This window comes from Ursus arctos, unplaced genomic scaffold, assembly GCF_023065955.2.
Source record: "Ursus arctos isolate Adak ecotype North America unplaced genomic scaffold, UrsArc2.0 scaffold_24, whole genome shotgun sequence".
Lineage (NCBI taxonomy): Eukaryota > Metazoa > Chordata > Mammalia > Carnivora > Ursidae > Ursus > Ursus arctos.
The window spans coordinates 36712471-36724816 of NW_026622919.1; the positions used below are offsets into that span (position 1 = coordinate 36712471).

General features: G+C 59.3%; 1 protein-coding gene across 1 annotated transcript in view; it reads right to left on the reverse strand.

Moving 5' to 3' along the window:
- Positions 1–590: 590 nt before the first annotated feature.
- Positions 591–12346, reverse strand: part of TMEM132E (transmembrane protein 132E) — a 53715-nt gene continuing 41959 nt past the window's right edge. Inside the window, exons 3-9 of the mRNA XM_057317964.1 lie at positions 10800–10946; positions 10337–10529; positions 9293–9436; positions 6783–6988; positions 4702–4990; positions 3595–3786; positions 591–2717 (exon numbers count right to left, since the gene is read on the reverse strand). Coding sequence (XP_057173947.1) covers positions 1662–2717; positions 3595–3786; positions 4702–4990; positions 6783–6988; positions 9293–9436; positions 10337–10529; positions 10800–10946 — 2227 coding nt within the window. The 3' untranslated portion in view covers positions 591–1661. The remainder of the gene's footprint in view (positions 2718–3594; positions 3787–4701; positions 4991–6782; positions 6989–9292; positions 9437–10336; positions 10530–10799; positions 10947–12346) is intronic.

The following is a 12346-nucleotide window of genomic DNA, read 5'->3' on the forward strand; positions in this document are numbered from 1 at the left end:
TGAGGGGCTGTGGGCTAGCCCTTGGTCTGCTGAGAGGGAGAGGCCCACCCAGCAGCCTTTGCTCTCTTCTGCTTGGCTCTCTGCTGTAGAGACCCCCAGGCTTTCCTCTACGGAGAAGGGAGGCCTCCCTGAGGGGTGACGGTGACAGTGACAGTGACAGGGAGGGAGCTTCTCGGTGGGGTGGACTACAGGTGGAGAAGGAACCTAGACTGAGCTCAGGTGGGCATATCAATCCTTTTTCGCCCCTCTCCTTACTCTTCTGTGCCCCCCCCCCCCCGCCTTTTCTCTGGAGGCCCTGAAGCTTGCTCCACCCTTCCAGCCAATCACGGCAACTCCTAGAAGAGGTTCCTCTTTTAAGGGCACAGTTCTGGGTCAGCGAATCCGTCATGTCCTGACGCGGGCAGCTCTCAGCACCAGAGGGTCCAGAGGTATGTGCATGCTGGAGCAGCAGCGCGACTGAGGCCTGGGTCAGCCGTGTTTTGATCTCATGTCATTTAGTGTGTCCTCACTGTGCGTGTGCCCGTGCGTGTGCACACGCGTGTGCACGCACGCACAAGGACGAGACACAGAGCCAGGCACTATGCACTTTCTGTTCTCCGGGAGCTGTTGCTCCGGTCCAGTCTGGTCGCCCCCATTTATTTAAGAAAATCCGACACAGTGGTGGGTAGAACCCAAGAGAGAGGTGGCTGTGGGCTGGGAGGGGTAGGGGAGACCCCGGGCTCCCTGCTGCCTTTGCCCGTCCCCAAGGTCCTCCACAGCATCCCCTGGTACGCTCTCCCCCTCCCACCAGATTCCACTTCCTGGGGGGATGGGTGGCTGCCCCTGCAGAGAGGAAGGAGTGTCAGCAGAGCAGGAGGGGCAGGGCTAAGGCGCAGTGTTGACCTCGCTGTGGGCTCAGTAGGGGGACCCGGCCCCCCTGGGCTGCCCAGACCACAGTGCTGGGGTGTGGCTTGCTAGGGGCAGGCCCAGGGCTCCTCCCCATTTAGGCCCCTGCCCACAGCAGGTGGGGACAGAGGAGGGAGTCCTGAGATCTCAGGAAGGTGCCTGGCTTGGCCCAAGACCCCTCTGTAGGGTCAGCTCCCAGGTCCTGGGAAGGGACTGGGGGCACTTGGAAGCCAGCAGATGCTACAAGTGTCCCCCCATCCCCCAATATTTTGTCCACAGCAAGATCCTTGGCAGGGCAGGCAGCCGCCACCTCCCCACCCTGCAGGACGGAAATCCCTGAATAATGGTTTGAGAAAAGTCTTTGTGCAGCTTCTGACACAAGACCCCCCCCAAAGCCCCCCAACACAAGGGGAAGACAGGGGACATGGGGGGCAGGGGCACAGTGTGGGCCCACCTCACCCCAAGCTTGGCCTCCGTGCCTCACTTTCGGGGCAGGGGGTTGTCTAAGATGGGAGGAGGTCTGGAAAGGGTAGAACAAGGGCTGGGAATGTTTTCCTCCTAGCAAGCTCCTGATGAAGGAGCCCTCCACCTTCGGTGGCAGAATCGGGTAGGGGGTGAGGTGGCGGGAAGGACCACGTGGGGTAGGCGGCCGCCCAGCACAGAGCAAAGCTGCAGGGGCAGGGAGTACAAAATCCACTTCAGCCGGCCTGCATCAGTGTGAGCAGGGGTCCCAGCCGTGTCCTACACAGAGCCCACCCCCGGGGGGGACGGCGCCTCTATGCGATCTCTTTGATTCTGCACATGTAATTGTGCAGGTCTGGGGGCGCAGCGGGCCGCGTGGTGCCCGCCACATCAGGGCAGCCCCAACCCAGGTCCTCTTCGTCCTCCTCGTCCTCTTCGCCGGCGGGCACCGAGTCATAGGCCAGCTCCTCCGTGGGCAGCGTGGTGAAGGTGGTAAACTTGACCCGCTTGCGCTTGGAGGTGGGCGAGCTGGCAGGGTCCTCGGCCTGGTCCCGGGCCGAGCCGCCCGAGGAGCCGTCGCCCCGCCCGTGCACCTGGCTCTGCACGCTGGTCTGCGAGCTGCCGCTGCTGTGGTGATCGCCGTGGCAGCAGGCGGGCACGGTCTCCAGCGGGTTGCCCGCAGGCGGGGACAGCTCCCCCTGCACCCGCAGCGGCTGCCCGTTGCCCAGGAACACCCAGTGGTGAGAGTGGTCCATGCTGGTCTGGCCCTCGGGCGGGATGCGCTTGTGCCGGTAGCGCAGCACGAAGACGATGCAGTTGATGAGGAAGACGAGGATGGCGAGGCAGAAGACGCCCAGCAGCGCGTACATGCCGATCTCCAGGTCCGTGAGCCCGCGCGGCATCTGCAGGAAGCCGGTGGGCAGTGGCAGGAAGTCTTCCGTGGGTGGCACGGCGGGGCTGGCGGTGCCCGGGCCCGGGGCCTCAGCTGCGGGCACCGCTGTGCCGGGTGGGCCGGCTCCCCGGGCCTCGTCCTCGCCCCCACCGGGGCCCGGCTGGCTGGGCCCCGGGTAGTCGTAAGTGGGGTCCTCCTCGTCCCGCCCAAAGTGCACCCGCAGGCCCACGGGGGTCGTGGCCAGCACACTCTTGCGCTTGGTTTTCTGGCAGCTCTCGGCGATGGTGAGCTCTGCACGCAGCAGTTCCCCTGCCCCCTCGGCCTCCGCCACCACCAGCGGGAAGGCCCGGTCCTGGGTCACTGTGGCCACCCGCTCGTCCAGGCTGCTCACAAGCAGCCCGTAGTCCCGGGGGCTGTAGAGGGAGAGGGGGGCTGTGGTGCCATCACTGTAGGAGAGCCAGAGGCTCAGGAGGGCTTCCTGGAGGAGGAGGAGAAGCAGACAGGAGTCAGAGAGCTAGTCATGGCTGACTTCACTGCTGGGTGCTGAGCAGATGCCGAGCTCTGTGGGGACAGGGACTGAGGTACTCTGGCTCCTGGCTGTATTCCCAGCACTGGAACCATGCCTGGCAGGTGGCAGGTGCTTAGAAACAATTGTGGGAGTAGGAAGTCCTCCCCTGGAGGTTGTGGTCAGGTAAGGGGCACGTTACTGCCCTAAGAATTTCCTAGTCCACTCATCCTTCTCCCTTTGATGAGCTGAACATATGTTTTGCTTTGGGTCTACCTCAAGTCCCTTATGCTGCCAGAGTAACCCCATATCTCCATGCCTGACCTTGGTATCATCCCCATTAGAATGTGGAGATTGAGAACACACCCCACCCCAACTTTCTCCTCTCTTAAAACATTCTGAGAATTGCCTTCCCTGCAGATGAGGGAGCAGGGCCCCGAGAGAAGGGATTGGCCTGTGGTCATCAATGCCTTCTTGCTCCCTGTGCTCCCGCCTGTCACCTTTCCACCTGTCCTGTGCCCCGGTTCTGTGGGGGGCTGCAGCTGGGGCTCCAGAGATGGGGGTAATTCCTAAGGGTGGAGGCAGAGGTGATGGGCTCTCTGAGAATCCAGGAGGGGGAACCCTCAGTGGGAACATCTCAGGGTGGCAGATGCCGAAGGCGAGACCTTGGCCAGACTCCCTGTGCAGAGGGCAGGGGAATGGGGTGGGCCAGGTGTGTTGGGCACCCACGGTAGACAGCTCTTCCATTAAAGCCCGAATTTAGGGGACTCATGGCACAAGGAAAAACTGGAGTTTCCTTCTTCCTTCCACACCCGAAGCCCCCAGGTTGGCAGGCTGGGCATCCTGTTACCTGCTTGAGGAAGCTGAGGGTCTGCTGGGCAGCCGTGGTGGCCAGGATGGTGTGGCTGCTCCCTGGGCTGGGCCGCAGGGAGAGGGAGAGGCTGGCCACCACCTGGGCCTGCAGCTGTGTGATGCTGACCTTCTCCTCCGTCACCGTTAGCAGCGTCTCCCCAAGCACAGACTCCGTCAGTGGGGACACCACCTGATGCAGAGTGAGGCAGGGGTGGGCAAAGGCCAGGAAAGCAGCACCCCCAGGATTCCCAGGCACGGAGGAATCCCAGCGCTGCTGGAAGAGAGGATGGGCGTGCGGGGCAGGGGTGGTGGGGCAGCCTGGGAGGCCGGACTCTTGGGCTCTGCTTTAGGGCCGCAGCTGGAAACCAGGGTCCAGAGGCCAAGTGAGGTTCAGGGGCTCGCAGGAGCCAGGCAGGAACACGGATGAGTGGGGTGGGCAGATTCTGAGGTAAACAAGAGCCTCACACGGTGATAAACAGGAACTGATGTTTGGCCTCAGTGTCAGGGAGACGAAAGGGAGTGGTGGGGACTGTGGCATGCAGTACTGACTGTAGCCAGTTACTGCCAGGTGGCAATGTAAGCCCAGTGTTGCCAGATTCATATTTTGTAAAATTAGAAATCTAGATTTTTAAAAGCAAGAGAGCTCCCAATGTTTCAATGTTGGATCCGTTGCTTTACAGATAAATACATCTGCAGGCAGATTCTAGCCAATGGGTCACACTATCCACCATCTCTTAGAGGGATCATTTCTACCCAGGCCCCCAGTTGTAGAGGAAGAGGGTCAGAATTGAGTTCCTAGGTCCCAGAATTCCCTTTCCTGAGCCCCCTCCTCTGCCCCTCTCCTCATCCACACCTGCTCTCCGGGACCACAGCAAGCCACACGGGGTTGGTAAAGGTCGACAGGGCTTGCAGGGAGATCCTTCGCCAAGAGGAAGTGAAAGGCGCTTACCTCTGATGGTGGGGTTTCTGGCAGGGGCGTGGGGGTGGGGTGAGGGGCAGAGAGTGTGTTTGGGGCCTGCCAGGGTTGATCCCAGAGGCCGAGGCCCTAGAAATCCTCTCCCAGGAGCGTCTACATTCACTGCCCACGCAGTGCCCCCGTGCCTACCTTGAACGGGGTCGTGCCCGGCTCCAGGCCCGCCAGCGTGCTGCTGTCCACCATGCGTGCCACTCGGGGGTCCCCCACCCGCATAAAGTCGCTGACCAGGTCGGTGACCTCCACCAGCCAGTCTGGGCCCAGCATGGGGACCACCTGGTCGGCGCCCTCGGACGACGTCGTGTGGAACTGGGTGAACACCTGCAGGGTGGCGTGCTGGTACTGGAGGGCGCAGCCGCGGCTGGCGCTCTGCCGCCGCTCCTCCTCGTCCTCGTCCTCATCCTCGCTCTCCCGGGCCGACCTGCGGTGGGGAGGCGGGGAGGCAGGGGGTCAGGGCTCCTCGCCTGCCTCCAACCGCACAAGTCACTGCCTCCCCCGTGTGGGTTGCGGGCTCCTCCCCGGCTCCCATGGGTGGGCGCTGGGCACATGGCAAGCCCCCCGCCCCCCAACCCCTGACCGCATTCCTTCTGTCTCTGAGCAGCTTGGAGCCAGGAGTCCCCAGACTTTTCTCTCCTAGAAAGGTACCTTCTTGCCCCTCCCTGGCCCTCTCGGCCTCTGCGGGGCTTCACCCACGCCTGGGAATAGTGGTGTCAGATTCTGTCTCTTTTTCAGCACTGAGTATGCGCCTGGCCCTGCTCTCCGCTCTACACTGGAGTGAAGGCATTCCTCGTTCAGAGTGCCAGAGCGCTTGGCTGGAGTGCCCTAGCCACTGCGTGCGAGCAGAACTTGCAAGTGCTGAACCTGGATATTTGGCTGAGGAGACTTCCAAGCCGCATGTGTGTGGAACGTGTGGCCTGGTTCCTCTTGCTGCTTACAGGAAGACCCAAGAGGAGAGAGGTAAACTGAGGGAAGCACAGTAAGCAAAAGGGAGCCAGGACTGGATGATTCAGGAAATTCAGTCTATCCAGGTTGCCGGAGATGCTAAAACCGGGAGATTCGTGGTCAGGAGAGCATGCTCTGGAGAGAGCGAGCCAAGGACATGGCTAGTGGAAGGGTCTGCTCTGGAAGGACCGAGCAACCCAAATATTCATTCACAGAGGGCTCTTTGACCTGTTAATGCATGCTGAGGAAAGTGTTAATGCGCCCATTCTGCAGATGAAGAACGGGTGGGGGCCCAGAGAGGTTGTGTAAGTAGTCCAAGGTTCCCCAGCTAGGAAACAGCAGTCAGGATTTAAACCCAGCCGGTCTCGCTTCAGAGCTCACTCTACCCTCCCGGACTTGAAGCTGGCCCGGAAGCAGGTCCCCGGGCAGAATCCCTGGCCCCCTCCCAGACCCACTGGATCAGAATCCGCACTGTAACAGGCTCCTCGGGCGACCGTGTGCATGTTCAAGTTCGAGAGGCTCTGATCTACATGGCCTGGCTCTTCCTCATCTCTGCAGACTTGAACTGAGCCCAGCTCTCCCTTGGCTGCTGGCTCTTCCCCCAGCCCAGCCCCTCCCCTCTTAGCTGCCCGCCCCTCTTCCTTGCTCTGCCCTCCTTCTCTCCAGCAGCAGTGAGGGGCGAGTGGAGTACATGCCCCAGAGATGCCCACGCAGGTGCGCGAGGGCCTGCCCAGCAAGGGAGCCTGGTGTGAGTCACTGTATGCCGGGGCTGACACACTCACGAGTGTGCCCTGGTGTGCACAGGCTGAGGTGCACATATATAGGTTTTGTCTGTGGCCTGGCTGCTCTTTCACCCTGTCTCCCTAGCCAACTCCTTTCCACTCATTCTTTAAGACTTAGCCAAGAGTCACCTCTTCCAGGAAGCCTGTCTTGACTTATCCTAGAGGAGGAGGTGGTTCTCTCCTTCGTGCCACTTGACTCCCCACACAGGGGGCTTCCTGTGTCCACCATGTCCTGCGGCATGTACAGGACAGCCTCCCTGCTGGACTCAGCTTGGCTGGGTCAGGCACTGGCCACACTCACCCCATGTCTCAAGCACCCATCAGTGCCTAGCACACAGTAGCTGCTCAATAAAAGTTTGTTGATCGCACAACCGACCTGCAGACTGTATACACCTAGAGCCCTATACACATACGTGGATCAGACCATGTGCCAGGGCTGTGTCCACCTATGAGCATCCCGAGTATCCACTGTGTGCAGAAGGGCTGTACCTCCGGTCGGGGAGGATAGGTACCCTCCAGCCCTTCACTTGGCTGAGACGTGCATCCGAGAGTTCGATGTGCAGGGGCAGCTTGGGGACCCAGACTGTCATTTCCAGGGGGGCATTGAGGATGTCATAGCGGAAGGTGACCCTGGCGTTCATGGACCCGCGAGACTCCTTTCCACTCACAAACACGTAGTCGCAGCTGCTGGATACCTGGGGAGGAGGAAGGAGGTTGGTTGGCCTGTCTTGCCCTACGGGGCATCCTGCGTGCTGAAGGGGAGGAGCGGGGGGCGGGGGGCACCACATTTATTTCCCCTGGGAGATGTCAGCTTCAGGTGTCCCTGTTCCCATTGTTTCTCCACAGATCATCTCAGTGGCTACTATGGGAGATTTGTGTTCCCTGGCAAGGGGCCAACATGCACCTGACTTTACAGGAGGCTGCTTCTGATGGGGCAGACCACACCTCAGAGGAGCCTTCAGGCTGAGGGCCCCTGGGCTGGCTCCCCTTCCCATGTGCTCCGGCATGGGTGTTTTTTGGTAGTGTCCTCACGGTACAGAGGGGCATGTCCTGAACCCATGATCCCTCCATGGCCCATCTGGCCCTGTGGCCGCAGGAAAATAAGCAGTTGGCTAATTTCAGGTGCGGGGACTGTTCTAGCCAGGGATGGAGGTGGGGGATGGGGAGAGGGAAAATGAGGACAGACAGGTGGATGCTTGCCACCAGTGGGTGCAGCTTTTACAAATGCATGCTGACCAGGACCCCAACTTATATTCTTAGAGGTTCCTTGGATGGGCACGTGCCTGCCGAACACATCTCAGTGGACACCTGTGCCAGCACTCGGGACAGATGTAGGTGGGTGTATACGTTAAATGTGCCCAGTATGTACCTGGCACACACTCTGGAGTGAATCTCGTGTGCAATGCATTGAGGTGTACCTGCTGATACACGCCCATGGGTGCACACCCTCGCATGTGGGGAGGGTCTAATCATGTGGCTTATGGGCTCATGACACTCTGAAGGCTCTGGTCGGGGGCAGGGAGGCTGCCGGGACTGTGGCTCATCTCTGACACGCTCCTGGCTGTTCCCAAACTCCTGCGATCTCCCTTAATTATCTCAGATGGGGGTGGTAGGACGTGGGACAGCAGCCCCACCAGAAATGCCCATTTCCCACTTCAGAAGGCAGAGAATTCCATCTGAAGGCTGGCAAATTCCATTCCGAGTGTTGGCAAACTCCATAAAGAACCTGAGTGTATTTCACTGAGAATGGAAACAAATTCCATGTAGAATCTTTGTGAATTCCCTTTGGTATCTAAGTAGTCAAGACTTTATTCTGGTCCACTCTGTGGCCAGAGTGGGGGAGTGTGGAGGGCAGAGGCAGGTGCTGGATGAGGGCCTTTGAGAGCAGGTCCTTTTATTTTTTCTTGTCCCAGGCTGCCAGCCCTGGAAAGCCCCATGGGCCTGGACAAGGCTTCTACTCTGCAGGGGATGGAGGGGGGCACCAAGCCATCTGCTCTGGCTCACTTGGGGGGCATTCTTCCTGGACAGGGGAGGGATGAGGTGGGGCTCCAGCTCCCCAGACCTGGAGGGATCTGGGACAGAGTGTGGAGAGAGGGAACGAGAGCACGCACACACCCCAGGCTAGCCCCAGTTAGCCAGAGGCAGGAGGACACCCACGGCCCACTCCTCCCGCTCTCCTTCAGGCTGAGCTATTTACAGATTCAGGGAACACATTCCCTTGTCTGATCATCTGATTTTGGCACCTGCTGGAGGCTGGCCTGATAAACAGCTCACCCACCACACCGACACCAGGGCTGCCACTCTCCTGCGTCACTGCCTGTCCCGCTGTCTGTGACTGCTGTCCAAAGGGGGCAAATCTGGAGGCTTTCCTGGGGAGGTGGCAAACTGGGTCATCAGAGTGAGACGGCTGTCCTGTTTGTTGGGCCGTGAAGACCTAGGGCCTGGAGTGGGTCTCTGGGGAGGGAGCTGTGGGAGGGGCCTGCAGGAGTTGGAGAATTTGGGGTGTGTGCCCCGAGCGGGTCCTTCCTTACACAACCTTCACTCCTGGCCTAACTCACATGCTTCTGGGGCTTCTTCTCTGAGCTGAATCTCCTCCATTCGGGCACCAGCACCTGGGTTCAGGGCGGGTCCTTGAGCCTTCCCCACCCCTGCCCCCGCCCGGCTGCTCTTGCCCCATATCTGTCTGGACAGGGGCTCAGTCATTTGCTGCATCGGACTGAGCTCAGGCTGTCAACACTGACTTCTCTCCTCTGCCTGCCAAACGGTCTCTTTCATATTCCTACAGGAAGCCCTCCAAGACCAGCAGTACCCAGGGCTTTTCCTCATCCCACTCAGGCTAGCCACGGATGCCTGAAGCTATTCTTGCCCCCCCCCCCAGTTTCTTCTTTTGCCTACCATAGGGAGCTGCCTGGGATGCCAATTCCCCTCTGACTTGGGGTTCTGCTCCCCCTGGAGGTCTGAGGCCTTCTTCCCAGGGGCCCCATCTCCAGGAATCCCACCTTGATGATGTCCTCATTGTCAGATTCGCATTCCACCAGGGCGGAGACATCTAGGACGAGGCCAGTCACCTCGATGGCGATGACCTTGACAGGGATGGCCACCGTCCTGCCAGTCAGGATAGCCGTGTTGATGATCTCGGTGTCCTGCAGGGAGGGTGGGGCCCTGCTGAGCGGGGGCGCTTGTGGTCCTCTGCTCTCCCAGGACACGCCAGCCAAGGCCCAGGCGCCTGGCTGCCCTACCCCTCAGATGCACGACCTTCCCCTGCGGACACCTGCACACATGTGCAGACAGGTGCAGCTGCCAGTCTCACTCATCTTCTCGCACGCTCTGCTCACTTGGCCTCCCGCAGTAGCCTTCTGGGTCTACCTCGCTCCACTGCCAGGAAACAACCAGCTTCCCTCGACACCTTACATGCCCTCAGCACACACGGAGTCATAGCCAGCACATCTGCCCGGCCATTCCAGATGCCCCTGGGCTGGCGCAATGTCCCTCTGGCTATTCCAGGGGCCCTGGGCTGTTCACAGATGGTCACTCTAACCTTACCACCCCATGGCACCCTTCCCACGTCCACCGTGCCTTAGAACAACATTCACATTCCCATCACCACACCTTTGTCCACGTGATCCCCCCAGAGCACCCTTCTCAACTTCTCTGATTGTATGAGCCCTTCCTTCCACATGTCCTTCAAGGCTCAACTGCATGGCCACCTCCTCCAGGAAGCCTCCCCTGAGTGGCCTCTCCATGGGTGACTTCTCCCACCTCTGTCCCCCTGAGCATCTGCTGTCCTGTTCCTGCACCAGGCGCAGAGCACCGCCTGCCTCCAGGAAGTGCGTGCGTGCATGCATGCACGTGCACACACACACACACACACACACCTATGCTCAAAGGCACACCTGGGTGCAGGAGGCAGTCACACACTCGGGCGCGGGCCCACACGTCCACACGCATTGATCCATACGCACGTGCAGCTGGGCACATGCTAGTCCCACACACGCACCACGACAGACACACGTATGCACTGACCCTGTCACCGCCCCGCTCACCATGGCTAGGGGCAGGATGGCTTGTACATCCCGCTGGATGACCGTCAGCTCAGTGACCGCCCGCTCCAGGTCAGGCAGGGCGCTGTGGCCACGGTAGTCGATGTGCCACATGATCCTCCGCTTGACCGACTGGCTGGTGAAGTTCTCCATCTCAAAGTCCAGCTGTAGGATCTCCAGGGGCCCCTGGCCTTCCCTGCAGGGTCGGGGCAGGAAGCAGAGCTCCAGAGAAAGGGCCGGGAGCAGCTCAGGGGCTCTGAAATCCCTGGTGGGGCCCCCAGCCCTCCTCGGCAGCCTGCCTGCTGGGGCCTTCAGAGCTCCCCGAGGTGCCCCAGCCTGGACCCTAGAGTCCCCAGCATCTGGGTCCCGGCCCTTCTGCCAGCCTGGTTTCCTCCATCAAGAATTCCCCTGCCCCTTCTGGGCGCTGTCCTGCAAAGAGGGGGGCAGGGGTGCCACCTCGGCTTACCAGGGGGGCAGGGGGGTGCCCTGGGCCCAGGCCACATCCACGGTGGCTGTTGAGTGCTTTGCCCCAGTCAGCAGCTCCGAGGTCACGTGCCACTGGCCACTCCGTGACTTGGTGCCCAGAAGGGTCACACCCTTCTTGGCCTTCACCCTGGGACAAAGTGGGAAGAAGAGGGAGATGGTGAGCCTACGGCCCAGGGGCTGCCCACCCGGCCACCCCCCTCTCTGCCCAGGCTGGGGCTGGGAGTAGGGGGAGCAAGTGAGTAAATGACCCCAAGCCCTAGACTCAACACCAGAGGTGAAGCTGGGGAAGCTGGTGTCATGTAGCTGAGACCTCCGACCCTCAGTGGAGGCTACGATCGCTCTACCATATCTCTCTGCCAAGTTTTATCAGCCTCTACTTGCATACCTCAGTGATAGGGGACTCACTACTGCACACATCCCATTCCATTCTCAGAAAGCCCCTAAGGACTAGAAACCCCTTTCCTATATTTAGCTGAAGTGTAACTGTCATGGGTTCTGCTGGGGCAAGAGAGAACAACTCTCTTTCATCCCAATTGTAACAGTTCTTCAGACAGCGGGAGGGGGGCAGGTGTTCCCTGAGTCTTCTTTTCTCCAGGCCTAAAATTTCTAGTTCCTCCAACTGTTACTTTTTGCTATAGTTTCAAGCCAACCCTTGCAACTAGGGTTCAACCCTTGCAACTAGGACTAGTCACCCTTCTCTGGACACTGAACACACAGGTGTTGTGGTCTATACTAAATACAACACTTCAGCTGGGCTCTGATTAATACTGACTAAAGCAGAATGGTGACCACCTCCTTAATCCTCCATGTTCTACTCCTATTAATGCAGCCCCAAATCTGTGATGACTAATAGAAATCATATTCACATTCAGGTATCAATCATTGAATCAGGTCTATCTCTTCCAGGAATACCAGGAATATCTGAACTTTCAGGTGGTAGACTCAGGAGAGAGAGCAATACTTAACTCAAAGAAGTTGAAGGTTAATGGCAATGTTTTGGGTCCTATGCATAGTGCCTGGGGTGGGGGGAATATTTTGGTGGGGCCTTTCATACGACTTAAGGTATTTTTGACTTTGTGAACTGTATCCTGTTCAGGGTGTAGAAAAGGCTGGGACTCCCGAAATCTTTTCTCCCAACTCCAGGATTGGGCAAATGTCCTGACACATGGACAGTCTCCTGCTCCTCTTTTGGCTCCCAGCCAACGTGCTGCTCTCTGATCTCCATTTCTTCTCTTTGGCCTCGGTCTCCTCATCTGTAAAATGGGAGAGTTGCACCAGCCAACGTCTAAGGGCCCTTCCAACCCCATTCTATCATTCTTGATACCTATGCTTGTGAAAGCTGACGTGTCTCCTTAACCATTTCTGTGAGCTACAGAGGTCGGGCAGGAATTTTGTTGTCCTCAAGCTGATGAGAACAGTGAGGCTCAAGCAGACCGGGCGTCTTCCTGAGGTTGCTCGAGTGATAACGGAAGAGCAGGACTAGGATGCTGGCAGGCAGGCATGGGCACAGCCCTACAGGGGGGCGAG